Source organism: Beta vulgaris, chromosome 9 (assembly GCF_026745355.1).
Source record: "Beta vulgaris subsp. vulgaris cultivar EL10 chromosome 9, EL10.2, whole genome shotgun sequence".
Classification (NCBI taxonomy): Eukaryota; Viridiplantae; Streptophyta; class Magnoliopsida; order Caryophyllales; family Amaranthaceae; genus Beta; species Beta vulgaris.
In genome coordinates, this window is record NC_079210.1 from 2,061,492 (window position 1) to 2,088,212 (window position 26,721).

Sequence of the window (26,721 nt, forward strand, 5' to 3'; positions counted from 1 at the left end):
TTAAATTCGTCTAAATGAGAAAATTCCAAATATCATCTTTTTATAAATGAGAGGATCTCAAATAATTTATAATGTTTACTTATACACAATTAGAGATATTAACGTCAAAAAAGTGTGTTTAAATACGTGAAAAGGCAAATGACATGTATTGTGAAAAGGAGATAATGTATATTAACGAATGCATTAATCATGTGACTCTGTAGGAAACTTTACTATGTCATTAATTTTGACCATCGATTCTTCTGATACATGCATTATTCAAAACACATGGTATAACGTGGAAGCAAAAATTATAATCAAAATTCAGTGATTTCATATGGATTATGTCACAAAGAATAGTAGGCAATGATTTGTTTAAACTAATATGCTAAAGAATCATGTTTTATTATGGCACGAAAGGTGGTGGAAATATGATATTCTCATTCAGATGGAGATAATTATCTATTTCCTACGCTCGCGAGGCATGCGTATAACATTTTATCAATTATTTTAATCATCAATGAGCTAGGTCTTTTAAGCAAGGGGCTATATATATGAAGATGATGGTTCGGATCCATTTAGTTGTCGACTAAGAAACCTCCACTGTTTCCATTTTGTAATAAAACAGACTACTATTTATCTCTCTCACACACAAAAGTAATCTGAAGAAGAAACGATCCTGCAATTTTGTAGCTTTTCAGCTAGCTTCAAGGGACTTTCCATAAACAGGTACAATATTTTTTTTCCTAAGGGTCTGTTCACTTCGGCATAAAACAGCTGAACTGAACTGAACTGAACTGAACTGAATTGAACTGAACTGAACTGAATTGAACTGAACTGAATTGAACTGAACTGAACTGAATTGAACTGAACTGAACTGAACTGAATTGAACTGAACTGAAATGAATAGTGATATGTGAGAGTAAAAGTATTGTCAAGAGCTGAACTGAACTGAACTGAACTGAACTGAACTGGTCTAAACTGAACTGAACTGATCTGAACTGAACTGAATTGAAATGAACTGAACTGAATTGAACTGAACTGAACTGAACTGAATTGAATTGAACTGAACTGAACTGAACTGAACTGACAATAAGCTGGGGAGAACAGGCCCTAAGTATCGATGTATAAGACTGTGACTTTTGCACTATTTATTTACATGTATTACTTTTACTATATTTTTCTATTAATACATAAGAATAAATAATTATCCTTTAAGATGCTATATGATTTATCCCAATGCAATGAGTATTTTCACAATATTGACTTTTATACATAAGTAAAGATATTAATGGTTAGAGTGACGTGTTGGCAGTTGCACTTAAAAAAAAATAAAGGAAGAATATATTTTGATTCTTATAGGTAATTGTAATATACTTAATTGGCCTTCATCTGGTTCCGTTTTAGAAAGATACATGGACACTAATCCCTTTTTTGCTAAGTGAGTAAGTAGATTAATTAAACCAAAATATTACATCTTAAGCAATCCAACTCGGAGACAAACCAACTACATTGGACCCCCTCCTAGAAGGAAAGCACATATACTCTTTGGTAAACACCTTCTAAACCCATTACAAACTACTTAATCAAAGTTGATCATTTCTAGTTATCTTCTTAAGGAGAACAACAATCACTCTAGCCCTAACAACACTCTTACATTGTTTAATAGTAGCAATACTATCAGTAAACATTGTTGTCAGTAGACAGAGTTACGACTGTGCCATAAACTATAAATCAAGACAGTTAAAGTGACATTAATCACTTGTTTTTGAAACTTTGATCTGCTCCCTCTTTGAACCTTCCTAAACAGTTGTTGCCAATCTTTTCTTCTGATTTAATACCAAGCCATGTCTTCAAATTCGTTAAACATTCAGTGTCATAAGGATATACTGAAATAAATAAATGGCGATGTGTTTCTTCAAAGCTTCCACAAATCAGACAAGTTGTATTCTGACTCACACCATGTTTACACAATCTAGTTGTAGTATGTAGTTTAGATTGTATAGCAAGCCATAGTATAAACTATGTTTAGGCACACTTAGCCTATTCCACACCATTCTGTCCCAGGACACATGTTGATGTTAACCTGTAAGCTTCTCATTTACTGCCTTTATTGAATATGTTTCCAGTGAGTTGAACTCTTCTTGTGAATATAGCTGTTTGATCCGATCTTTGACATGACATATCTTCTTCCAATACCAACTAGCTCTAGAGTTAGGTGTGTAACTCCACCAACTTGCATTCTTCAGATAAATTGAGTTAATCCATCATGTTGTAACATATTTACGCAGCAGAACCTTCCTCAATCTGCCATATATAACCTTTGTAACACACTTATACAAGGTGTTATTACATGATATTGGTCTGAAGAATGCAAGTTAGTGGAGTTACACACCTAACTTTGGAGCCAGTTTGTATTGGAAGAAGATATGTCATGTCAAAGATCAGATCAAACAATTATAATCACAAGAACAGTTCAATTCATTTGAAACATATTCAATAAAGGCAGTATATGAGAACCTTACAAGAGAACATCAACATGTGTCATGGGACAGAATGGTGTGGAATAGGCTAAGTGTGCCTAAACATAGGTTTATACTATGGCTTGCTGCTATACAATCTAAACTACATACTACATACTACAACTAGATTGTGTAAACATGGTGTGAGTCTGAATGCAAGTTATCTGCTTTGTGGAAGCTTTGAAGAAACACATAACCATCAATTTTTCAGTGTCACTATGGCATTGAATGTTTAAGGTATTTGAAGGCATGGCTTGTTGTAAATTCAGAAGAAAAAGACATGCATCAACTGTTCAGGAAGCTAAGGTTCAAAGAGGGAGCATATCAAAGTTTCAAAAACAAGTGATTAATGCCACTTTAGCTGCCTTAATCTATAGTATATGGCACAATCGTAACTCTGTCTACTAATAACAATGTTTACCTAGTATTGATACTGTTGTTAAACAATGTAAGACTGTTGTTAGGGCTAGAGTGATTGATGTTCTCCCTAAGAAGATAACAAGAAATGATCAACTTTGGTTAAGTAGTTTGTAATGGGTTTAGAAGGTTTTTTTTACCAAGGAGTGTATGTGCTTTCCTTCTAGGAGGGGGTCCAACCTAGTTGGTTTGTTTCCTAGTTGGATTGCTTAAGATTTAATTTGTTGGTTTAATTACTCTACTTAATTAGAAAAAAAACTAAATTTAAGTAAATATGTGAGAAGAAAGTAGGTGAATTGAACTAAAACGAGCCCAACTGAATTGAATTGAAAGTGTGCCCAAAAAAATAGAGCCTTGATTTTTCTCCTTAAAGTTGTAACTATGAAGCGAGGACCTTGAAGTAGATGAAGTTAGTTCGTCAGTTGAAATCCTAAAAGAAAGTTTTTTCTATAGTATCTTCATGATGCTGGCTGGGATCCATCCCAATCCCAAATTAGTAGTCTCAAAACTTATAGATGTCTAGCAGCTTCCGAGTTGTACAATTACAATTAACTCATGTTTACTATATTTCATTGTTAGTTTGTTACTCGCAAATCCCCGTGTCTTTTTAATATATGATCCACTCTTTGACTTTTAATGTCTCCCAATACATCACTTGATCGTTGTATATCTTGAATTTTTTTTATAAAAGAATTAAAGATAATATATTTTAAAATATATAAGGCAAATCCTATATCATCTTACATTATAACATGTGTTTTAATATCAGATCGAATTAGTAAAAAAAATATGGTCAAACTAGAATATTTGAATAGTGAAAACAGTTGAAGTGACATAAGTAATAATACCCAAGAAGACTAATATAATGTTATTTTGATATTTATGAGTTGTCTAATGACATATGTGATATTATTCTATATAATCTAAATACAAAGTTAACACATGAACACTGAAATCCTAGGTCTACCACTGCTCAACAAACAAGACATATATAGTTTGAAGCGCGATGGATCGCGAAGGTAGTGATCATAAGGAAGAAGTCATAGAACCAGTTAAAATAATTTCTGTGGAAGAGATGATTGAGAAGAGTATTGGACAGTTAAATTCTACTCAAATCATGCAAACTATCCTCACATCTATCTCACCGTTGTTTGATAGCTTCCAAACATTCATGAGTATATTCGCTCATGCTACACCAACATGGCATTGCACCACTGGTAGCACCTCCTGCATTTCAAATAAGTCCGACTTATGCAGCCTCTCTTGAAGCGATTGGGCTTGGGATTCTGGCATTAGCACACACTCTTCGATCATATCAGAGTGGGGACTCGAGTGTGCAAGCTCGCTTACCACCAGTTTCCCCGCAACTTCCTATTTTGTGGGCTGCTTTTTGGGTGGTTTAATGCTAGCCACACTAGGTGATTCATCATTGGGACGAAAAAACTTGCTCTGCATCTCATCCTTACTTATGTCCCTTGCAGCATTTTCCTCAGCATTTGCACCTAATATCTGGGTCTACTCTGTGTTGCGCTTCATATGCGGGGTTGGTCGTGCACCTCTTGCTGTATGTTCGGCAATTTTGCTGACCGAGAGGGTTGCAAAACAGTGGCGATCACATGCACTAATGATAGGATTCATCACCTCCTCACTCGGTATATTAGCCTTGACTGGAATTAGTTATTTAGCTAAGGAAAGTTCGTGGCGAACCCTGTACTTATATACGTCTGTTCCCACATTTATATTCTCCGTATTGGCTTACTTCTTTATGTATGAATCACCCAGATGGCTACTTCTCCAAGGGCGTGAACAAGATGCCATGGACGTTTTGATGAGTCTAGGCCGATCTAGAACAGGTCAAATTAGTCTAAGTTCTCCTCTTATAATAAAGCACACAAAACAAAAGGTACCTAATAGGAAAAGTAATGCTAATCCCTTTGCATCCTTGCACATTTTGATCAGCAAAAAATGGGCTGTCAAACGCTTAGTAGCATCTATGTTGCTATCTTTTGGCATCGGTCTCATGTACTTTGGAATGTTCTTAGGTGTTGGAGATTTAGGATCTGATATCTACTTGACCTCAGTTTTACATGCTTTGTTAGCTCTCATCTCTTATTTGGTGGCTTTCCTCTTTTGGATTCCAAAGTGCAATCGTCGAGTTTCCTTGCTTGGATATTGTACACTTAGTGGCGCAACAAGCATTGTGTTAGCTATCACAGGCAAGGGCAAAATTGAAGGTATACTTCTTGGGATGGAGCTTGTATCTATGTTTTGTGCTTGCATGGCATATAATATATCTACTATGTATGTGGTGGAGCTCTTTCCTACTTGTGTCCGAAGTTCATCTTCATCCTTGGTGAGGCAAGCAATGATCTTCGGCTCGGTTTTGGATCCATTGTTGGTCTTGCTAGGGAGGGGAAACTTGCTATACTCTTATGGGGTATTCATTTCTTGTAATAATAAAATCAGTTAGGAGTCAGTTAAGAGTTTGTTATAAGCACAGTATATAAGCTGTAACTTTCTCTTCCTTTTCTTCTGATGTATTGAGTTAACTTCTCTCTCAATAATAATTCTTCTCTTCTCTTCCTCTCTCTAAACCTGTATCCATGTTTAGATTTCTACATGGTATCAGAGCTCTAATCTCATTCTGAGATTGAGGTTCTTGAAGATTATCTTCTGCATATTCTGCATATTCGTTGTGAATCGTTGCGAAATTTCTTACAGTTGTGAAATTTCTTGCACAATTCTTACAACAAAATTGAGTAATTCTTTCTGTCAATTATGGCAATTGAAGATGTGAATACAAGTGAGACACCTCCGAATAATTCTTCGCAATTGATCAATGGAGGTAATTTTGATCCTTATTTTGTTGCCAACTATGATAATCCGACTTCTTCATTAGTTGCTACTGTCTTTAATGGTGCAAATTTTATTCGATGGAGTCGAAATGTGAAACGTGCTTTAATAGCTAAAAACAAAGAAGGTTTTATCAATGGAAAAATTTTAAAACCTGCTGAAACTGATCAAGATTATCCTAAATGGAAACGAGCTGATTTTATGGTTATTAGCTGGATTTTAAGTTCTATGAATAGTGAATTGGCTGATGATTTTGGTTACATTGATAATGCTGTGGAGTTATGGAGAGAATTAACTGAAAGATTTGGACAATCCAATGGTCCATTAATCTTTCAGTTAAAGAAAGAAATCGATCAGCTTACTCAGGAGAACATGACCATTGTTACTTATTATGGCAAATTAAAGAAGTTATGGGATGAAATGCAGAACCTAAGGTCCTTTCCTACATGTAGCTGTGGTGCGTTAAACAAATGTAGTTGTATGTTTTTGAAAAAGATGACAGAATTTGAAGAAGAAGACAAGATGATGAAATTCTTGTTAGGTCTGAATGGAGGATTTGATAGTACTGTGACTAATGTGCTATCCATGGATCCCTTGCCTAGTATCAATAGAGTTTTCTCTATTACTCAACAAATAGAGAAACAGAAGGAGATGAATGTGGTTGCTGGAGAGAGTAGTCCTATGAGCAGTAGTGCTATGGCTGCACAATCATATAGACCTGGACAGTTTTCTAAAGTTCATACTGGAGTTGGGCAAGGAAGGAAGGATTGGAGAGATTTAAAGAAGGAGAAATTGAATAAAGTATGTACTCATTGCAAAGGGAAAGGACATACTGTTGATCAATGCTTTAAAATCATTGGGTACCCTGACTGGTACAACTCGATCAAGGCTTCTAAAGGTTCTCATGGAGGAAGATTTGCTGCTAATGTCTATTCTACTGATAAAGAATTAGACAGTCCTCTGGATGATGTGGTTGGTGCATCTGACATGCTCAACAATGATATGTTGAACACCATATGTCAAGAAGTAATGAAGGCAATGAAAGGCAAACAACAACAAGGAGTGTGTGTTAGTGAGGCCACTTTCTTATGCTAATTTTGCAGGTACAATTTCTCATTCTTTTAATTGTACTGTTAGCAAAATGAAACATGAATGTATATGGATTGTAGACTCAGGAGCTTGTGATCATATGACATATGATGAGAACATATTGTCAAATAAAAGAGTTCTCACTAAACCTATTAAGGTAGGTTTGCCTAATGGGACTCAGATTAATGTTGAAATCATGGGAGATGTGATTTTGAATGATAAATTGGTGCTCTATGATGTATTACTGGTTAAAGAATTTAGACACAACTTGTTGTCTATTGGCAAGCTGATTGAACACACTGATATTCAAGTGAAGTTTACCAGAGATGGATATCTTTTACAGGACCCTTCTAGTTCTCTGCTGCTTGGTGCTGGGAAAAAGACTCATGGTTTATACTATCTGGTGCAGACTACAAATGGTCAAGGTAATGCTGAGAAGTCTGTAGGTTGTCACACAGTAGAAAATGTACATAATGATGGTGAGAATGTGCATGTACATACCTTGCCAAATAAAACAGCTATTAGCATGCTTAAACCAAAGATTGATTCTAAACATCATTTAGATCTTCTTCATGCTAGATTAGGACATCCTTCTTTGTCCAAAATGAAATTTGTAAATGCTGATTGGTGTCAAGGTCTCACTGAATACAATTGTGGTGTATGTCTTCACTCTAAACATCATAAATTTCCTTTCACAAAGAATTTTAACAGAGCTCTTGAATGCTTTGAGTTGATACATATGGATTTGTGGGGAGCATATAGAGTTAGAAACTTGGATGGAGCTTCTTATTTTCTCACTGTTCTTGATGATCATAGCAGAATTACATGGACTTATCTTTTACATAATAAGCTGCAAGTTGAAAAAGTTGTAGCAGATTTCTTATGCATGGTAGAAACACAGTTTGGTAAGAAGGAAAAGGATAAGAACTGATAATGGGACAGAGATTGTTAAAGATTCTTGTAAACTCATGTTTGCTAGCAGAGGGATAGTACATGAAAGAAGTGCCCCCTATGTTCCTCAACAAAATGGCAGGGTGGAGAGGAAACATAGGAGTCTTCTTGAAATTGCCAGGGCTTTGAGGTTTCAAGCAGGCCTTCCTAAGAAGTTTTGGGGTGAGTGCATACTTACTGCAACTCATTTAAAATAAACTTCCTTGCAAGATACTGAACTGGCAGTCTCCTTTTGAGGTAATGTTTGATTCCCCTCCTGTTTATGATACTCTTAGAGTATTTGGTTCTCTGTGTTTTGCTATACAATCATGTTAAGAAGGATAAATTTGATTCAAGGACAAGAAGATGCTTGTTCATTGGGTATCCTTCTGGATACAAAGCCTTCAAACTATATGATCTTGACACACATCAAACTTTTGTGTCTCGAGATGTTATTTTTTTTGAAACCATCTTTCCATATAAACTTTCTACCCTTCCTAATAATTCTTCTCAAAATATATCTACTCAGTTGGTTCAATTTGGTTCTGAACAACCATCTTGCTCTCATAATCCTTCCACTTCTGAAGATTCTATTCAAGGCTCTCATTCATCTTCTGATAACTTTTCAGATAATATTTCTCCCAGTGTCCCTACACCTAATGTTCCTCCTTCTTCTTTTCCAACTCCTACTTCTTCTCCTACTTCTGATTCATTACATCATTCTCCTTCTCATCTTTCTTCTACTGATTCTCATAATGCTATTGTTCCTCGACATTCTATCAGAACTATTAAACCTTCTACTGTCTTACAAGGTTTTGTGGGAGGCTATCTGCCTCATAGACACACTTCTAATTTATCTCCAGCTACTTCTAATGATTCTATTTCTTTCTCTGTGAGTTCATCTCTTGTTGAACCTAAACATTACCATCAGGCTAAACATGATGCAAATGGGTTATTGCTATGAACAAGGAGATTTCTGCTCTTGAACAAAATGAAACATGGGAGCTTACTCAACTTCCTAAGGATAAGAAGGCTATAGGTTCTAAATGGGTTTACAAAATAAAACTTAATCCAGATGGTTCTATAGAGAGGTATAAAGCTAGGTTGGTTGCTATTGGGTACCAACAAGTTGAGGGTGAAGATTTTAACCAAACTTTTTCACCTGTTGCTAAACTAGCAACTGTGAGAAATGTTATTGCATTGGCTGCCATGAAGGGTTGGCATTTGTGTCAACTAGATGTCAATAATGCCTTCTTACATGGCTTTATTGATGAAGAAGTGTATATGACTCCACCTGCTGGATATACTAAAGCTAAGACTGGAGAAGTCTGCAAGCTTAAAAGATCTCTCTATGGGTTAAAACAGGCATCTCGCCAGTGGAACAAGGAGTTAAGTAAATTTCTTAAAACTTTGAATTTCCAGCAATCAAAGCAAGACTATTCTTTATTTACTAGAACTCATGAAGGAGAGTTTTTAGTGATCTTAGTCTATGTTGATGATATATTAGTTACTGGCACTAATATGTCTCAAATTGAAGCAGTGAAACTGGCCTTAGATCAAACCTTTACTATCAAGGATCTTGGTTCCTTAACTTACTTTCTGGGTATTGAAATACACAGAGATGCCACTGGTATTTTTCTTGGTCAAAGAAAATACATCAAAGATCTGCTACATGATGCTGGTATGACAGATTGCAGTGTTGTTTCTGCTCCTCTTCCTTGTGGTTTGAAATTGTCTATTGATGATGGAGATTTGCTTACTGAACCTGAGATATACAGAAGACTTGTTGGAAAATTGTTGTATCTGGGAATTACAAGGCCAGATTTATCTTATTGTGTGCAACACCTTAGTCAATTTGTTCATTCTCCAAGGGTGCCACACTTAAGAGCTGTGCTTCATGTGCTTAAATACTTAAAGGGCACCTTAGATTCTGGCTTATGGTACTCAGCTCACTCTGATTTTACAGTCCTTGCATATAGTGATGCTGATTGGAGCTCGTGCCAGTATAGCAGTAGGTCTCTCAGTGCTTATGCTATTTTTCTTGGCTCCAATTTGATTTCTTGGAAGACCAAGAAACAACAAAGTGTAAGCAAATCTTCTGCTGAGGCTGAATACAGAAGTATATCAGCAACAGCTAGTGAACTTGTGTGGATACAAGGTTTATTAGAAGATCTTCAGGTTGTAATTCCTCTTCCAGTGACTCTCAACTGTGACAACACCTCTGCAGAACACTTGGCTCAAAATCCAATATTCCACGAGAAAACCAAGCACATAAAGCGAGATATGCACTATGTACGTGAGCAAGTGGAGTCTGGTTTCATTAAAACAGCTCATGTTTCAAGTAAAAATCAGCTTGCAGACTTACTTACAAAGCCTCTTGCTTCTTCTCAGCACAATCTTTTATCTGCCAAGCTTGGACTTATTTCAAAAGGTCCAGCTTGAAGGGGGAGTATAGGAGTTATTCATTTCTTGTAATAATAAAATCAGTTAGGAGTCAGTTAAGAGTTTGTTATAAGCACAGTATATAAGCTGTAACTTTCTCTTCCTTTTCTTCTGATGTATTGAGTTAACTTCTCTCTCAATAATAATTCTTCTTTTCTCTTCCTCTCTCTAAACCTGTATCCATGTTTAGATTTCTACAGGTTAGCTATTCTTCTATGTGGTTTCTTGGTTCTATGTTTGCCAGAGACACGAGGTAAGGTGCTATGTGATACCATGGAACGGAGAACAGGAGTTTATGGAGAATGGGAAATTGCTTAATCTTTAGTTTTTTGCTGTAACAATGTTGCTAATTATTAAGCGTGGATTTAGATTTGTTTCTTGTCTTTTAATACTCAAACTTCTATTGTTGGTCTGGGTTGTGCAATATTTTTACGTTTGTACATAACTCTCGTGTAAAATAGGAATTGCACACAATTTCTCGTGTAAAATAGGAATTGCACACAATTTCTCGTGTAAAATAAGAATTGAGGTTAGTTCAAGTGGTGAGATTTCCTATTTTCCCTACTAAGTTTAGGGTTTAAATTTTTTCCAAAGCATTTTGCTTTCAATTTATGGACGGGAGGAAAGGGTAAGGTTGTGGGTGTCCAACTTGTAATAAGATGTTGAGTTTAAGATGGAGGTCCTGTGCAAGGGAACACAAAAGAATTCTTCTTATGTATTTAAACAAAATTCTCTTGTAAAATTGTGCTCGGTAACGTGTTGAGTTTTTTATTTTAGAAAATAAAAAAGATTAATGGAAGAGGCCTGGTAAATAAAGAAGCAGAGAAATTAGTAAGCTAAAAAAAGTAAATGTTAGGGTTTTATATTGATACCGCAAGTGAACATTGTCATAGCACGTACATACGTACAGATCGAACTTAGGGAGGTGCGCAAGAGTAAACACTAGTTGATTCTAGACTATAAAATAGCTACATAATCCAAATATCAAGAAGAATCTATAAATTAATAACAATATATGACAAACTGGATGAAATTAAAACACTAATATCAAGCATCACCACTAATATGAATCGATCAAAACATAACTCACATCATCCCAGTTATTCAATTATAGCTTAGACGAGATTCACATTTTCTTATGACTCAACAATAAAGTACAACTGCAAATACGAATCTAAATCCATGGTCATTCCTCAATACCTAGAGCCTACTTTTGTGATAGCAAAAGGCCTAACTAACATGTATGTCTTCTATTTTCATGGATTACACATATAATTAGAAGCATTAAGAACCAATGTCAAATAATTCCTGATTCTAGTTTTCACCTATTTTCATTAGAGAATTCAAATCAATGACAAGACTATCTAAATCAAGACCCAACTTTCGTTGATGAACTGATCAATTAATAAATAACAATTTGACATCAAAACAAATAATCCTATCTCGACTCCAACTTTTGTTAATAATATAAAACAAGGGCTAAATCAAGATGCAAAATTGACAATAAAAAAAATCTCATCACACCCTAAGCACATAACTTAATGACATGGGAATTATAGAAGAATCATATGATCAATCCATACTAGGTCTCACCTCAATCTTAGATAAATAGACTACTCACTAACCATGACAATAAAATCAACAAACCTAATAGAAAACATAATTAAATAAACAAAAGAGAAAGGAAAGAATAAACCTTGACTGGCAATGCTTGAATATAAGAGGAATCTGAAATATTCAATCTCCAAATAGCAATAGAATGTAAACTAGGGCAAATATATATATGGATAAACTAGAGAGAAGAATAACAAAAAAAAAAGCCCTCTGTGCTTCCATTTATCATCAGTGTGAATTCGGGTGTTATGATACACTCCATAACACATTTCACAAATTGACTAGGAAACTTCAAAGCCTCTAATAGGTCTTGTAGAAACCTCCATTCCACAGAGTCATAGGCTTTTTTCAGGTCTACTTTCATTAACAGCCTTTTAACTTGATTGTTACTCCTATCAAATCTTTTCACTAAGTCCTAGCACAACGAGATGTTACTAAGTATACTTCTACCATAGATAAAAGCCTCCTGTGTTTGAGAGACAACATCAGGAAGCACCCTACTCAGTCTAGAGCAAATAAGCTTCATTATTTTTTGTATTACACTGAACAGCAGGCTATGGGTCTAAAATCACCCACAGAAGCAGGGCAAGTAGTCTTATGAGTCAATGTTATTGCAGTAACATTAATTTCCTTAAGCAATTTATTACCACTTCTAAAGAAGTCATGCACTGCTGTTACCATATCCTACCCACAATATCCCAAGTTTTCTTAAAAAAACAGCTTGAGTATCCGTCCAGACCTGGAGACTTATCATCAGGGATAGAGAACATGGCATTTTTGATATCTTCTGCAATAAAATCAAGAGATAAAGCCTGCTGTTGAGATTCATCAAGAATGTTCCCTTTAGCTATAATTGCATTCTCCACCTTTGTCACCACACCTTCACTACCCAACAAACCATGGTAAAAATCAAGAAGCATTTGCCACCTCAGTTAAGTTATTTGCCCAGTCACCATTCTATTTCCTAATTGTGTTTAATTAGGAAGGAAGTATTTGTTGGTGACATCTATATGTAAGTTATATTGACTATCAATCTAGCAAGTAATAGCAAACAATAATAGAACAACGAATAACAAAGCAATAAAATACACACAAGAACTTTTACGTGGAAACCCAAGAACTAGGAGAAAAACCACGAATCTGCACTAGGAATCGATGAGAGTTCAAGAAAGATTGCAAAAGCACTCCAAGAACTCTCTCTCTAACTTTTTCTCTCTTGAATATGAGAATAATAAGATAGAATCCAATTATAAGCGTATTAGGGTAAGTCTATTTATACCCCTTTGGAAAAAACGCATTTTTGCGTCAAAATAGGCCTCCGCGCGATCAGGTCGGGCGAGACCGCCCGATCGGGCGACTACTTCGCCAAACGAAAACGTACGCGGGCCCTATCAGGTGAGGAACGCCTGAGTCGTAGTTTGCTCCTTCGCCCGATCGGGCTAATACGCCCGATGCCGTCGGGCGGTGCTACAAACAAGCTGCTACTCACATTGTCTCGAGCCCGATTGGGCGGCCACTGCCTGACCTGATCGGGAGACATCCCCAAACAACATTTTTAACGTCAATGTATCTCCACACCCATACAACTCCTTGATCCTCATATTGACAATATACCCAATACTATAATGTAAGAGTCAATGTATGAATAAAAAATTGGCGCGAACTTTTATCAAAAAAATAAAAAACCGGGCATAACTTATTCTTTGATTCTTTGAATTTATATTTATGCAATTTCCTTTTCAAATGGAAATTTAGGAAAAAGTACTTTTGAAATATATGTATAAAAGAACATATATAATTGTTTAGCTCCTTGATGCCTAATCTGATCTAAGAGCATCCTTATTCATGATTGAGAATAAAGATCAAGTTGATGATCATGAAAAAAGTATTCTTAATCACAATTGAAAAAAAGATTGTGAGGTGAGTGAGAGTGATTGGGAGAAAAAAAATGCATGGGGTGAGTGAAATGATGAATAAGATTGTAGGATGAGAGTGCCAAGTGTCACATTTTGACTGGATTTTAGAATATAGTAATTGTTATAAAATTTGCAACGATTTTATTTTAGAAAATACAAAGTGAAAAAAAATAAAAAAAAATACCAATAGCTCTATTTTAATGAGATCCATAAATAGAGACCCATTTTGCTATATTTTCGATAAAAAAAAATCCAGCTATTTATTAATTTCCTCTAATTTTGCTTATTTTATATGAAATATTTTTCATTTTTACATTTCAAAAAAATAAAAAGTAAAGAATAAGAGAGAGAAAAATAGTTGGATGGGTCAAAAAGTGAGAGAGAAAGAGGAAAAATTAGTTGGGATGATTTTTTTTGTTGTTCATGGTTAAGAAGATATGTGGGAAAAGATTGTAAGATGTTATTTTTTAGAGAGAGAAAGTTAGAGAGAGAGTGGAATGATCTTTATTTAAGATCATGAATAATGGTGCTCTAACTAGTTACTTCTTCCATTTTTTCCAGCTTCATCATTTCAATTTTTGACACTGTTCACAAATTTTAATTTGACCATCTAATTGTATTATTAATATATAATAGAAAACATTGTCATGTAAGATCTTGTTCGATTCATCTCGTTATATATTTTCAAAATTTCAACTTTTTATAATTTTTTACTTGTACCTAATTAATAAATTTAAGATATAATTGCTTAAAGGTGTGTGTGTTACCAAATGTGCAAAGAGGAAATGGTAGAAGTAAAAAAATTGAGGAAATATCATTATGAAATAAGACACTGTAAATGTAGGCGGAATTGGGGGTGTTAATGAGTCAAGCTTGCTCGTGAATTTTTTGAGCTTAGCTCGGTTAACGTCCGACTCGAGGGGGGCTTGAGTCGAGCTTGAGTTCGACTCGATATTCTAAAGAGCCACGCCCAAGATAGCTTTGGCTCGGGTTAGCTCGAAACCTTGTGAACAAGCTGAAAAATATTCTTCAAATAAGAAATTTAAGGTAAATATGAAGTGCTCCATACCGATTTGAAGTGTAAACTATAGTTTTTTTTTTGTGTGTTCATAAAATGTTACTACCTTAAAATACTTATTGTTTGATCTTGTCCTACATAGCGTTGATCAAGGTCGACAAAACCTGCCCCAGAAATGCCCGGACTTGGGGAGAATCTTTGAGCCCTACTCAATTTTAATTTTTGGGACGACTTGTGAGTGACTTAAAAGTAAATTTCAGTTTAGAATTTTGCCCTATTCATTTTGGCACGAAAAGCCCGCTATATATTTGGTCCAACATAGCAGATTTTGGCACAAAACCCGTCCCGATCCCAGCCCGACCTGACATGGTAGGCTGAAATTTTTGGCGGCGGTCCGTCCCGCCATTTGATCACCTCCAATCCCATATTAGTTAGGAATCAAAAGTTTAAGAATTCTTTTACCAAATTGTAGATCTTCATGTTTGAATTATCATCGCTGTTTTCATCTATTATTAATCACATTATGAGAACGCACCATATATGCCAAGTTTTCCATTCTACTAGTAACCTATTAATGATGATGATCCAAGTGAATAAGACTAGCATTGATGAGCTTCCGGGTCAGATAGAGTGTTCATCAACTCGTACTGGTGGAGCAAAATGATGAAGACGTTGTGCAAGCATAGCCATATATAATCAAGTTAGAGGTGTAATATTTAATTACTCCCTCCGTTTTTTAATAGATGTAACATTTGACTTTTTTCACTTGTCGAGACACAATTTGGACCCACAATATTTCTATTTTTATAAATATGAACATTATAAAAAATACATATTTGGAAAGTGTATATCAAGACGAATCCAACAATATCACATGACTATATTTTTTCTTATATATAAATAACTATTGATGGTCAAAGGGAGGTGGATGAATAGTACCCGAAGTCAACGTGTTACATCTAAAAAAGAACGGAGGGAGTATTTATTAATGATGTAGAAAAATATAGGTAGTAATAGACATGTACTTCGTCTTGAAGAGGTCTACATTGATGATGACAAGGGTTATATTGAAAAGAGATAACTAGAATAGGAAATATTGTACTTTCTCCATTTCAATTTAGTAGTGACATTTTCTATTTTAGGAAGTTTCAATTTAGTTATCACTTTCATTTTGGGTAATAACTTCTCTCTCTATATTTCTCTCCTAGCACATGGGACCCTTTTATTTTCTTTCTCTATCTCTCTCCTCTCCAAAATTTAATTTGCCTAAAAATCCGTGACTTTAAAAGTGTTACAACTAAATTGAAACGGAGAAATTAATTGATTTTCATAATTTTATAAATTGTTTTTCATTGAACAATGACGCTTTCTGTAGGCCAGCAATTATATTGTGCAGTGGCTTTACTTGTTGGTTATCAATGAAATATATCATAACCAAGTGGTACTGCACTTATTGTTCTAAATTACTCCAAAAAAAAAAGAGTAGATTGTCATTCACATCATCATTGTTTTTTGGGTTAGTTATGCTATATGCAGCCCTCAAGGTTGCATATAAGACATAAATACACTACTTAAAATGGAAATAAGTTGCGAATTTATGAAAAAACTTTACATCAACCGAGGTAATAAATAATCAATTAATGCAACTTATTTCCTTTTTTAGCTTCTTATATATAGCCCTTAAGGCTGCATATAGCTTTTCTCTTATTTTTTTTAACAAAAGAAATTGGAAGATGATTTGTGATGCTCCTATATATAATTAAGCTTGTATTGTAATTTGTACAGTTGTCTAGCTATCTCAAGAGCTTCATTTCATATATAGATTTTTCTATACATGCTCGTGACTCAGTGAGTAATGTATTGTTTTAAAGTACAAATTTTTTCACCAGGTATCCTGAGGTTTTATGAAATTTTTGAGGTATTTTTACGGTATAAAAAATTATTTTCATTAAGTTTGCATATAATGTATTAGACACTTTCAATAACTTACTAGTGTAGATCATGTTAACTTAAAAATGATATGAAATCACTTAAACCCCAACTTAATTGGGATAAATTAGGGATCAAAAGGAACATTATTAATTTAAGGATAAATTTAGATGAGTAATGAATGGCACTTTGAAATTGAATTGTAAATTGCAAAACTCACCAAATAGTCATGGATCAGTTAGGAAACATATGAATATTTGGCCATCACTTATGCATGTTCATAAACTAGTAATTTTCGCCGGAATCTTGCATCAATTAGTAGAAAATCAATCACAATTAAAGAAAGAGAAAGATACCTTAAAATTATATGACTAATAATGAATAACCTTCAAATTTAGGAGGACATGCAAACAAATTAAAACTAAATCGTTGGATGTATATGAATGGCTAAGACTTAATGCATGTCTATGAACAAAGAAGGTTAACCAAAATCTTGCGTCATTTGGGCAACATTTGTAGATGAATATGAGTTGTTTGGGTTATTATTTGACGAATAAATCAAAGTGGATGTGAAAATTAATGTCAATGAGATGATTTTGTACATGGATTAACAGTGGCGGAGCCAGGATTTTCAAAGTGGGGGGACAAAATACGGACGTGAAACATCGGAAAAAAATATAAAAAATCACACTATAACACAAACTTCTTTCCCTGAAACTCTGAAACAATTTATGAACCAGCATTGAAAACTAGAGAGAAAAGAATTGTATTGATATTCTAGAGAGAGAGAGACATCTCTTATTATAAAAGTAAGAAGATATAATGAGAATGAAAATCAGTACATGGAGAAGAAATAAGCTAAGCTTATATACAAGTAGAAACTAACAAACTCTAACAACTTATAAACAGAATTAGTTAGAGTTAGTTAGAGACTAACTAACTGTCAAATAGAAGAAGTATTCTTAACATCCTCCCGCAAACTTGGCATAGATGAAATCATGCCAAGTTTGGAAAGCAAAAACTGAAGTTGTGCAGATGGTAACACCTTAGTAAAAACATCTGCAAGTTGGCTAGTTGTAGGCAAATAAGTAAGTTGAATCAAGCCTTCCAACACCTTGTCTCTAGTAAAATGGCAATCAAGCTCTATGTGCTTGGTCCTTTCATGGAAGACTGGGTTCTTCCTTATATGTATAGCACTCTGATTGTCACAATGCAAAGTGACTGGAGTAATGTTGGGAATCTGTAATTCTTGAAGCAAACGCACAAGCCAAGTGATCTCACTGGCAGTAGAGGCCATAGCCGTATATTCAGCTTCACTAGAAGATTTAGACATTGTCCCTTGCTTCTTGGACTTCCAGCTGATGGGAGAATTACCAAGCATCATGAGATACCCTGTGATAGACTTTCTGCTATCTGGACAAGCACCCCAGTCTGAATCTGAATAGGCTTGCAAAACAGGTTCAGGAGACCCATTCAAGAGGATACCTTGTCCTGATGTACCTTGGACATATCTGAGTGTATGATGCAATGCTTGAACATGGGGTTCTCTTGGTGAGTGAAGAAATTGACTCAAATGTTGGACAATAAATGCTAGATCAGGTCTAGTGTGAGTTAAAAAATTTAACTTACCCACTAGCTTCCTATAATATTCAGGATTACCATAAAAAGCACCCTCATTTGCTTGTAGTTTGAGATTGAGAGGCAAAGGAGTTACTGCTGTCTTGGTGTCAGTGAGCTTAGAGCAAGCCAATAATTCAGAGGTGAATTTCTTCTGTGTCATACAAATACCAGAGGGTAGATAGCCAATTTCAATACCTAGGAAATAATGCATTTTTCCTAGATCTTTGATACTGAAAGTTTCATGAAGATGAAGTTTGAGGTTGTTGATGCTTGAGATATCATTGCCTGTTAATATGATATCATCAACATACACTGCTGCAAGTGTTATGTGATGATCTTGTTGTTTGATGAACAAGCTATAGTCATTCTTGGATTGGACAAATCCTTGTAACAATAGTTCTTGAACAAGCTTGGCAAACCATTGCCTAGAAGCTTGTTTAAGTCCATAAAGAGGCTTCTTTAATAAGCAAACTTGCTGTTGTGGATTAGGAACCCCTTCAGGAACTTTCATGTATACTTCTTCTACTAGATCTCCATGTAGGAAAGCGTTGTTGATGTCCAATTGGAAAATAGCCCAGCCTTTAGAAGCTGCCAAGGTGAGAATACATCTGACAGTAGCCATTTTAATAACTGGTGAGAAGGTTTCTTGGTAGTCAATCCCCTCCTTTTGATTGTAGCCCTTGGCTACTAATCTAGCCTTAAACCTTTCCAAAGAACCATCTGACTTGAGCTTGACCTTGTACACCCATTTGCAACCAATGGGCTTTTTGCCTTTGGGAAGAGTAACAAGTTCCCAAGTTTTGTTGGCTTCTAAAGCTTGCAATTCTTTATTCATGGCAACAACCCAGTTTGAATCTTGTGCAGCTTGTTGATAAGAAGTAGGTTCATCATATTGAGATATATGAGATAAGAAAGCATGATGAGAAGGTGGAAGAGAATCAAAGTGAACCAAATTGCACCAATGACTAGAGGAGGCAGTACTACTGGCAGTTGAACAAACAAAATCTTTAAATTGTTTGTTGGGAACAGTAGGCCTAGTAGATCTCCTGACAACAGGAGGAGGAGAAATGTGAGAAGATAAGTCATGTAAAGTAGAGCTGGGTACAGTGGAACTAGACGAAGGAGTAGAAGAAAGAATAGAATCTGAAGAAGGAGTAGAAGTGAGAGGAGATGTAGGAGGAGAAGTATGTGGTTGTGAATTGGTGGTTGGAATATGAAAAATATCAGGAGCTTCAATATCATAGGAATAATTTGTGGGTGTAGAGAGAGGAAGAAAAATAGGATTGTTATGTAGAGTTGAGGTGGCAGAAGAAGAGTGAAATAGGAGATGTTTTTCATAGAAAATGACATCTCTAGATACTGTAAGCTTATTTGTTTTCAAGTTCAAAACTCTGTAACCTTTTTGAGTGACTGAATATCCCATGAAAACACATGGACCAGATCTAGGATCAAACTTAGATCTTCCTTGTTTTAGGGTAGATGTGAAGCAGAGACAACCAAATACCCTTAAGTGAGAAACATCAGGTTTGAAGCCAAAGAGTTTCTGAAATGGACTCATGTAATGCAGACCTTGTAGGGGCATTCTATTGATCAAATATGCTGCACATAAGATGCATTCACCCCAATATCTTGCAGGGACTCTAGATTGAAGAAAAAGAGCCCTAACAGTCTCAAGTAAGTGGCGATGCTTCCTCTCAACCACTCCGTTCTGCTGTGGGGTTTCAGCACAGCTTGTCTGATGAAAAACACCATGTTCTGCTAGAAATTTCTTCAATGGACCCTCACTAATCTCCTTTGCATTATCATATCTCACATTCATGATAGAAGTATGAAAATGTGTATTAATATATGCAAAGAAATCAGATAATACTTGCAGAATATCAGACTTATATTTCATAAGAAAAACCCAAGTAAGTCTAGTGAAATCATCTACTATTGTGAGGAAGATATTACAACCATTAGATGTGGAAGTCTTATAGGGACCCCATATGTCTAAGTGAATAAGCTGAAAAGCTTTAGAAGTTTTGATAGAACTATGAGGAAATGGCAGCCTTGTTTGTCTAGCATAGTGACAAACTTGGCACATACATTCATGAAGGTAATCATGCACAGTTACAGAAGGGCAGACTTTATTGATATGTACAAATGGGAGATGACCTAGTCTTAGGTGCCATAATTTGGCTTGTTCAATTGCAGAAAGACTAGCTAAATTGGATGATGAAGGACTAACAGGAAGATTGCTAGGATTAAGAGAAACATTGTTGACAGAAGGAAGCAAGTGTGATTCATCCAAGCAATATAGTCCATTCTTGAAATTACCAAGAAGCAGGGGCTTCAGTGAAGGGACCTGAAGATGACATGCATGGTTAGTGAAAGAAATGGAACAATTCATGTCCTTACAAAGCATTGGGACAGAGATTAGATTGAACTTGAAATGTGGAACATGTAGCACATTGTGTAACTTAATGTAGGATCCTAATTGAATTGTGCATTTATTTTGAACTTGTAAAGCATTACCATCAGGTATAGTAATTGTACTATGTTGAGAGGTGATATCAATAACATCAGTGAATAAACTTAGATCATGACACATGTGGTCTGTAGCACCACTGTCAATGATCCAAGTTGTGTTATTGAGAGATAGAAAACAGAATGTACCTGCTAAGAGAGCAGTGTGATTGTCTGAGGCAACTGGTTCATCACTCTTTTCTCTCCCAATCAGTGCCATTATCTGATTATATTGAGCCACTGTGATAGGGGAATTAAGATCAAGAGAATCACTGGAAGGAGTTTCTTCATCAAGATGCACAGTTGCTGCTACTTTCTTGTTCTTCCATCCATCCTTTGGTGGAAATCCATGGAGTTTATAACATTTGTCAACAGTGTGACTCATTCTGTTACAATGAGTGCAGTGAGGCCTTTTATTTTGATGAAAACTTCTGGATTGAAAACCATTATTGTATCCACTGGAGCCACCATAATTTCCAGAACCAGGTGTTCTATTGAAACTTGAGTAGTTTCTGTTAGAATCAGTAGGTTGCTCATAGAATCTCTTCTTGCTATTGTTATTAACAGCAAATGCCATGGACTCATCATGATTATGAACAGCAGCATACACTTCTTTATGGCGTTCTTCTTGCATTAGAAGCCTATAAGCATGAGAAAGTGTAGGAAGGGGTTGTTGCATGAGTATAGTACCTCGAACTTGTCTGAAGTCTTCTTTGAGTTTCATAAGAAACAATGTTAACCTCTGATCTTCTTGCATCTTTAGAAGTTTCCTTGTCACATCACATGTACAGTTATTACATGTACAGATTGGCAAAGGATTATGAGCATCTAACTCATCCCATAACATTTTAAGTTGAGTATAGAAGCTGGACAAGCTATCTGTGCCTTGATCAAGATTAGCAATCTGTTGTTGAATGCTATATATCTGTGTGCCTGATGTTTGACCAAAGCGTTCCTCCAGATTTTTCCAAACTTCTTGTGCAGAATCAAAATATAAAATGCTTCTAGCTATGTTCACATCAAGGACTTGTATAAACCAGGATATTAATGTACTGTTACATCTACTCCATGCCTTAAACAATGATGAATTGTTTTCAGGTTTAGGTATATTCCATCTAAGAACCCTAGTTTATTCTTAGCAGATAAACCTATGATAACAGAACGTTTCCAGTCATTGTAACCACTTCCATTGAACTGATTAGGTACCAATTTGTACTGAGAATCACTAGGATGAATATAATAGGGTGAGGAAGGATCTTGTGCTGGATCAATGTTATTTCTGACCACATTATTGGTTTCATTTGTAGTTTCAGGCATTTTGAGGATGTTTTATGAAGAATTTCAGAAATAGAATCAGGAGAAATGATTGAATGAGAAGATGAAATTCAATCAGAAATATGAATTGTTTCTATCAACAATCAATCGAACAATTCAGAAATTAACAGATTCTTTCGAATTCAGATGACAAACAAAAGTAATTCAATCAAGAATTGGAGCTAAAATATAGTATGAACAGCAGACTAAGAAATCTCAGAATATTAATAGCAAGATGTTACTTGAGCAATTAGAAGATGAATTGAAATGCTAATTCATAAACTGATATGAATCTACAAATGATTGAAGTGATTAAGAAAAAAAACTTACAGACGAATTTCAATGAGAAATTCAGCAAGAAAAGGACGAAATCCAGAGATGATCAGATTGAATATATTTTGCGGAAATTAATCTTGACACAGGAGCTTATGCTCTGATACCATGAAATAATTTATGAACCAGCATTGAAAACTAGAGAGAAAAGAATTGTATTGATATTCTAGAGAGAGAGAGACATCTCTTATTATAGAAGTAAGAAAATGTAATGAGAATGAAAATCAGTACATGGAGAAGAAATAAGCTAAGCTTATATACAAGTAGAAACTAACAAACTCTAACAACTTATAAACAAAATTAGTTAGAGTTAGTTAGAGACTAACTAACTGTCAAATAGAAGAAGTATTCTTAACAACCTCAAAGCATAGCGCACATAGAGCAGTTTGCCACAAGAAAGAGACATATAACTGATTCTATTTCATAAAACTGCAAACATGTTCATGGATCTGATAGGAACATCCAGAATAACATATTCATCTTTAGTCTCATAAACATATCATCAAACACCAGGCTTACATATTACTGTTGTAAACTAATACACCTAGATAAAGTGAAATGCGATCAAGATATGGAACTTAGCTAAAAACAAGTGGACAATTTAAAATATTATGTATAATTCATCTAAAGTGGCCATATTAAAATCTGGTATCATCATTGATTAAATAACTAGAGCTAACTATTTTCTGAAGTCCTCCAAGTAGAGATGGAAATATCCAGTGGATGATCCGACCACCCGCTCCACCCGCACGATTAAACGGATGGAAAACCCGATTTAAACGGATGAGAGGCGGGTGACGGGTAAACGGGTGACGGATGCGGGTCGGATTCGGGTGATAATTTTTCATCCATCACCCGTTTACGACCCGACCCATCACCCATATATATATATATATATATATATATATAGAATTGAGTTCATATGAGAATGCATACTTATATGAGAAATGAGAATGAATTTTACACGTTATAACTCTTATGAATAAGTGATGTAACTCTAATGAAAAAGTGATGTAACTCCGAAAACAAAATATTTGAAAAAAAAAATTCAAAAAAAAACAATTTTTTTTGAATTCAAATTTTTTTAGAGGGATATAACTCTAATGAATAAGTGTTGTAACTCCAAACCAATCGTGTGGTTGAGATTCATTCTCATTTCTCATGTAAGGAGCATTCTCATGTGATCTTGCCTATATATATATATATATATATATATATAATATAATATAATATAATATAATTCTTTGACTTTTCAAACCTAGCTTATTTTCTTATGAGTTCTTTCTATTTTCTGATTTTCTTTCTCTCTCTTCACTACCTAAAATCTCCCTGTCAAACCCATAGTCCTACACCCACCTAAAGTAATTAGATCCCCTTCTTGCTGTAGTTCTTGTTTTTGTTGCTGTTATGAAGTTGCTACCATGAATGTTGATGTTTTCAGCAGTTGTTTATTTTGTTGCTGCAAGTGCTGATTTTGTTACTGTTTTTAATGATGTACTAGTTGTTTATCTGTATTTAAGTTGTTTTTGAGGGAGTGATTTATAGATTTGTCGTGTGTTTTATGTTGTTGCGCTACTGATTTTTTTTTTCTCTTCACCCGATAATCACCCGATCCATCCGTTTCACCCGCGGGTGATGGATGGATGGATTCGGGTGAACATTTATGCGGGTGATGGATGGATCGGGTGAAGCGGATGGATGCGGGTGACGAACCACCCGCCCCGAACCCAATCCATTTCCATCTCTACCTCCAAGGATCAAGAAATTATGAGCTTTCACTCTTGTTATCAATAATCCAACACAAAAGGATCGGAGTATATACTCAACTTATCTCAAGATAAAACAAACAAAAAGCTAAACATTATTAGCAATTTACAAATTAACTCATACTTACAAATTAGAAATTGAAAATTACAAAACCTAAAACGTGAATCAACTAGCAATTTATAAATCAACTCATACTTACAAATTAGAAAGTGGAAATTACAAACCTAAAACATGAATCAATAAATCAACTCAAGAAATCATGAACAATAACAAATCAACTCACTCAAGTATTCAACAATAATCACCATGAAACAATGATAACAATAATAATTTACAAGTCAATTTACTCTACATCATTGCCAAATATTACGTAAAAAGAATGAAATTAAACTTAGGGTTTAGAAAAAAAAAGACACACCTGGCGACTGGGCGAGTGGACAGTTGGGCTTGGGTTCCGACGGGCGGAGGCAGACTAAGGATGGCAGCTTCCAGCGGGATCGAGGCTCAGGGAGCCAGGGTTTATCAATTTCTCTCTCTTTGTTCTGCTTTGCTTTGCCTTAGTTCATCTGCCTTTACTTTCACACGTCATTTTTTTTCTTTTTTTTTTGTTTTTATTTTTTAAAACATGTGAAATGAATTTTTCAAAGTGGGGGACATCTGTCCCCATGTCTCACAGTTGGCTCCGCCACTGTGGATTAATAAAGAAGATGAAGCTTAATTCGGTTGTTTGTTGTAAAAGCTCAATGGTTTTTGTAATTGGTGTAAAAAATGTAGTAACTGATTGTAGAGGAAAGGGTGTTGAGTATAGAAGAGGGAGATTTAGATTACTAACCAAATATATTTTCGTCAGAATTTTGCATCAATTAATAGAAAATCAATTACAATTCAAGAAAGAGAAAGATACTTTGAGATTATATGAGTAATAATGAATAACTCTGAAATTTAGAAGGACATGCAAACAAAACTAAATTGTTGCATGTATATGTATGGCTGAGACTTAATGCATGTATATGCATGAACAACGTTGGTTTGAATCTTGTGTCGATGAGTTCAGAGGCATTAATTTAGAAATCAAGCGAGCGGCGAGCCGAGTATTTTGATAGGGGTTTCATTTGCAACAGTTATGAATGAAAATCAATTATTCGGATAGGGGATGAGTTGGACTATGGAAAGCGGGAGCTAAAGTGATTGTATGATTGTGTGTCAGTAATGGTGTAAATTTTGATTTTTATCTGAATCTCTTAGTGAAGCAATTGGCAGAGAAAAGACTTTTCATTCAACATTTTTTTTCTGAAAAAAAAAATTATTAGGCGCGGATAATATTAACTACATTAGTCACTGATGAATGTTCGAGTTATAAATCAGTTTTAAAATATTCTAAATGCACAATGTGGTTATAAAAACTTTAAATGATTTCACACCATGATTTTAGGATATATATATATATCCTAAAATCTAAAATTTATAATAAAAATCACGTGCATTCTGCACGGGTTAATAAGCTAGTAAACCAATATATAGCTGTTGTGTCACTAAATAATTTTAGTTAATTTCTTGGTTTTCTTTTAAACTACAGTTAGTATTCCTTGATGTATGGATGTCATACAATAATATGGTATTATGAATAACATTATTGTTCCAATACTTTTTTTAAAGAAAATTTTAATGAATAGATACTTCAATTCGTTGATCCTATGTAAATTATTCAGAAAAAATTCACATACAACCTTAGACAGAAGAAACACAAATTTGTTATGTAATTTGATAAATGGAGTATAATCACCTAGAACTAATATATAACCAAGATCGAATCAAATTTATTCCATCATGAAATATTTATTGAATCCTACTACTAATCATCCTATATAAGTTCAAACATTGACAGGTCCAAACTCGATATGTACAATTTCAATTTAAATATTATATTGAGATCATTATATTTATAGTAGGACTAACTAATATACATAATACTTCCTTTGTTCTAAAGGCAGACGTTAGGTTATCATGGGGTACATTGTAATTTAATTAATTAAAATATATGACAAAGATAGCAAGATATATTTATTAGAATGAGAGAGTGTGAGACTTTAATTAATTTTTTAGTAGTGGTAAAAAATTGATTTACATAAAATGATTCCCACAATAAAAATATAAATAGTATTATGATACAAATGAAAAAGAAAAGTACATAAATTACTATTAAACAAAGAGAATATTAAAAATTATTTTACTCTAATTTCGATGTAAATACATGCAAGGCTACCAAAAATATATATAAGCGAAAATCAAACGTAGTAATATCTACAAAAAGCAAATAATAAAAACCTAATGCTTTTAGAATGTTTAAGGTAACAAATAGTGTTGAATTTAAACAAACTACATTTTTCCTTTTTGATGGAAAGTAACAATATTAAACATTAGCATATCAAGGTATGTGCAATAAATAACATATTTAGTGCTTTCTAACAAA

At 34.6% G+C, this 26,721-nt stretch overlaps 1 protein-coding gene across 1 annotated transcript; it reads left to right on the forward strand.

The window, feature by feature from the left end:
• The first annotated feature begins 3,924 nt into the window (after positions 1-3,924).
• On the forward strand, positions 3,925-5,388 carry LOC104902664 (organic cation/carnitine transporter 3-like). Its single transcript, XM_010690519.1, has 2 exons — positions 3,925-4,135; positions 4,400-5,388. The coding sequence occupies exons 1-2, from the start codon at positions 3,925-3,927 to the stop codon at positions 5,386-5,388; spliced, it is 1,200 nt and encodes a 399-aa protein (XP_010688821.1).
• The last annotated feature ends 21,333 nt before the right edge of the window (positions 5,389-26,721 follow it).

Excerpts from the sequence above, each read along its gene's own strand:
- LOC104902664 (XM_010690519.1), top strand. The coding sequence starts at position 3,925 with ATGGATCGCGAAGGTAGTGATCATAAGGAAGAAGTCATAGAACCAGTT. Across the intron at positions 4,136-4,399 it reads AACATGGCATTGCACCACTG|CATTTTCCTCAGCATTTGCA; the intron begins GTAGCACCTCCT and ends TGTCCCTTGCAG.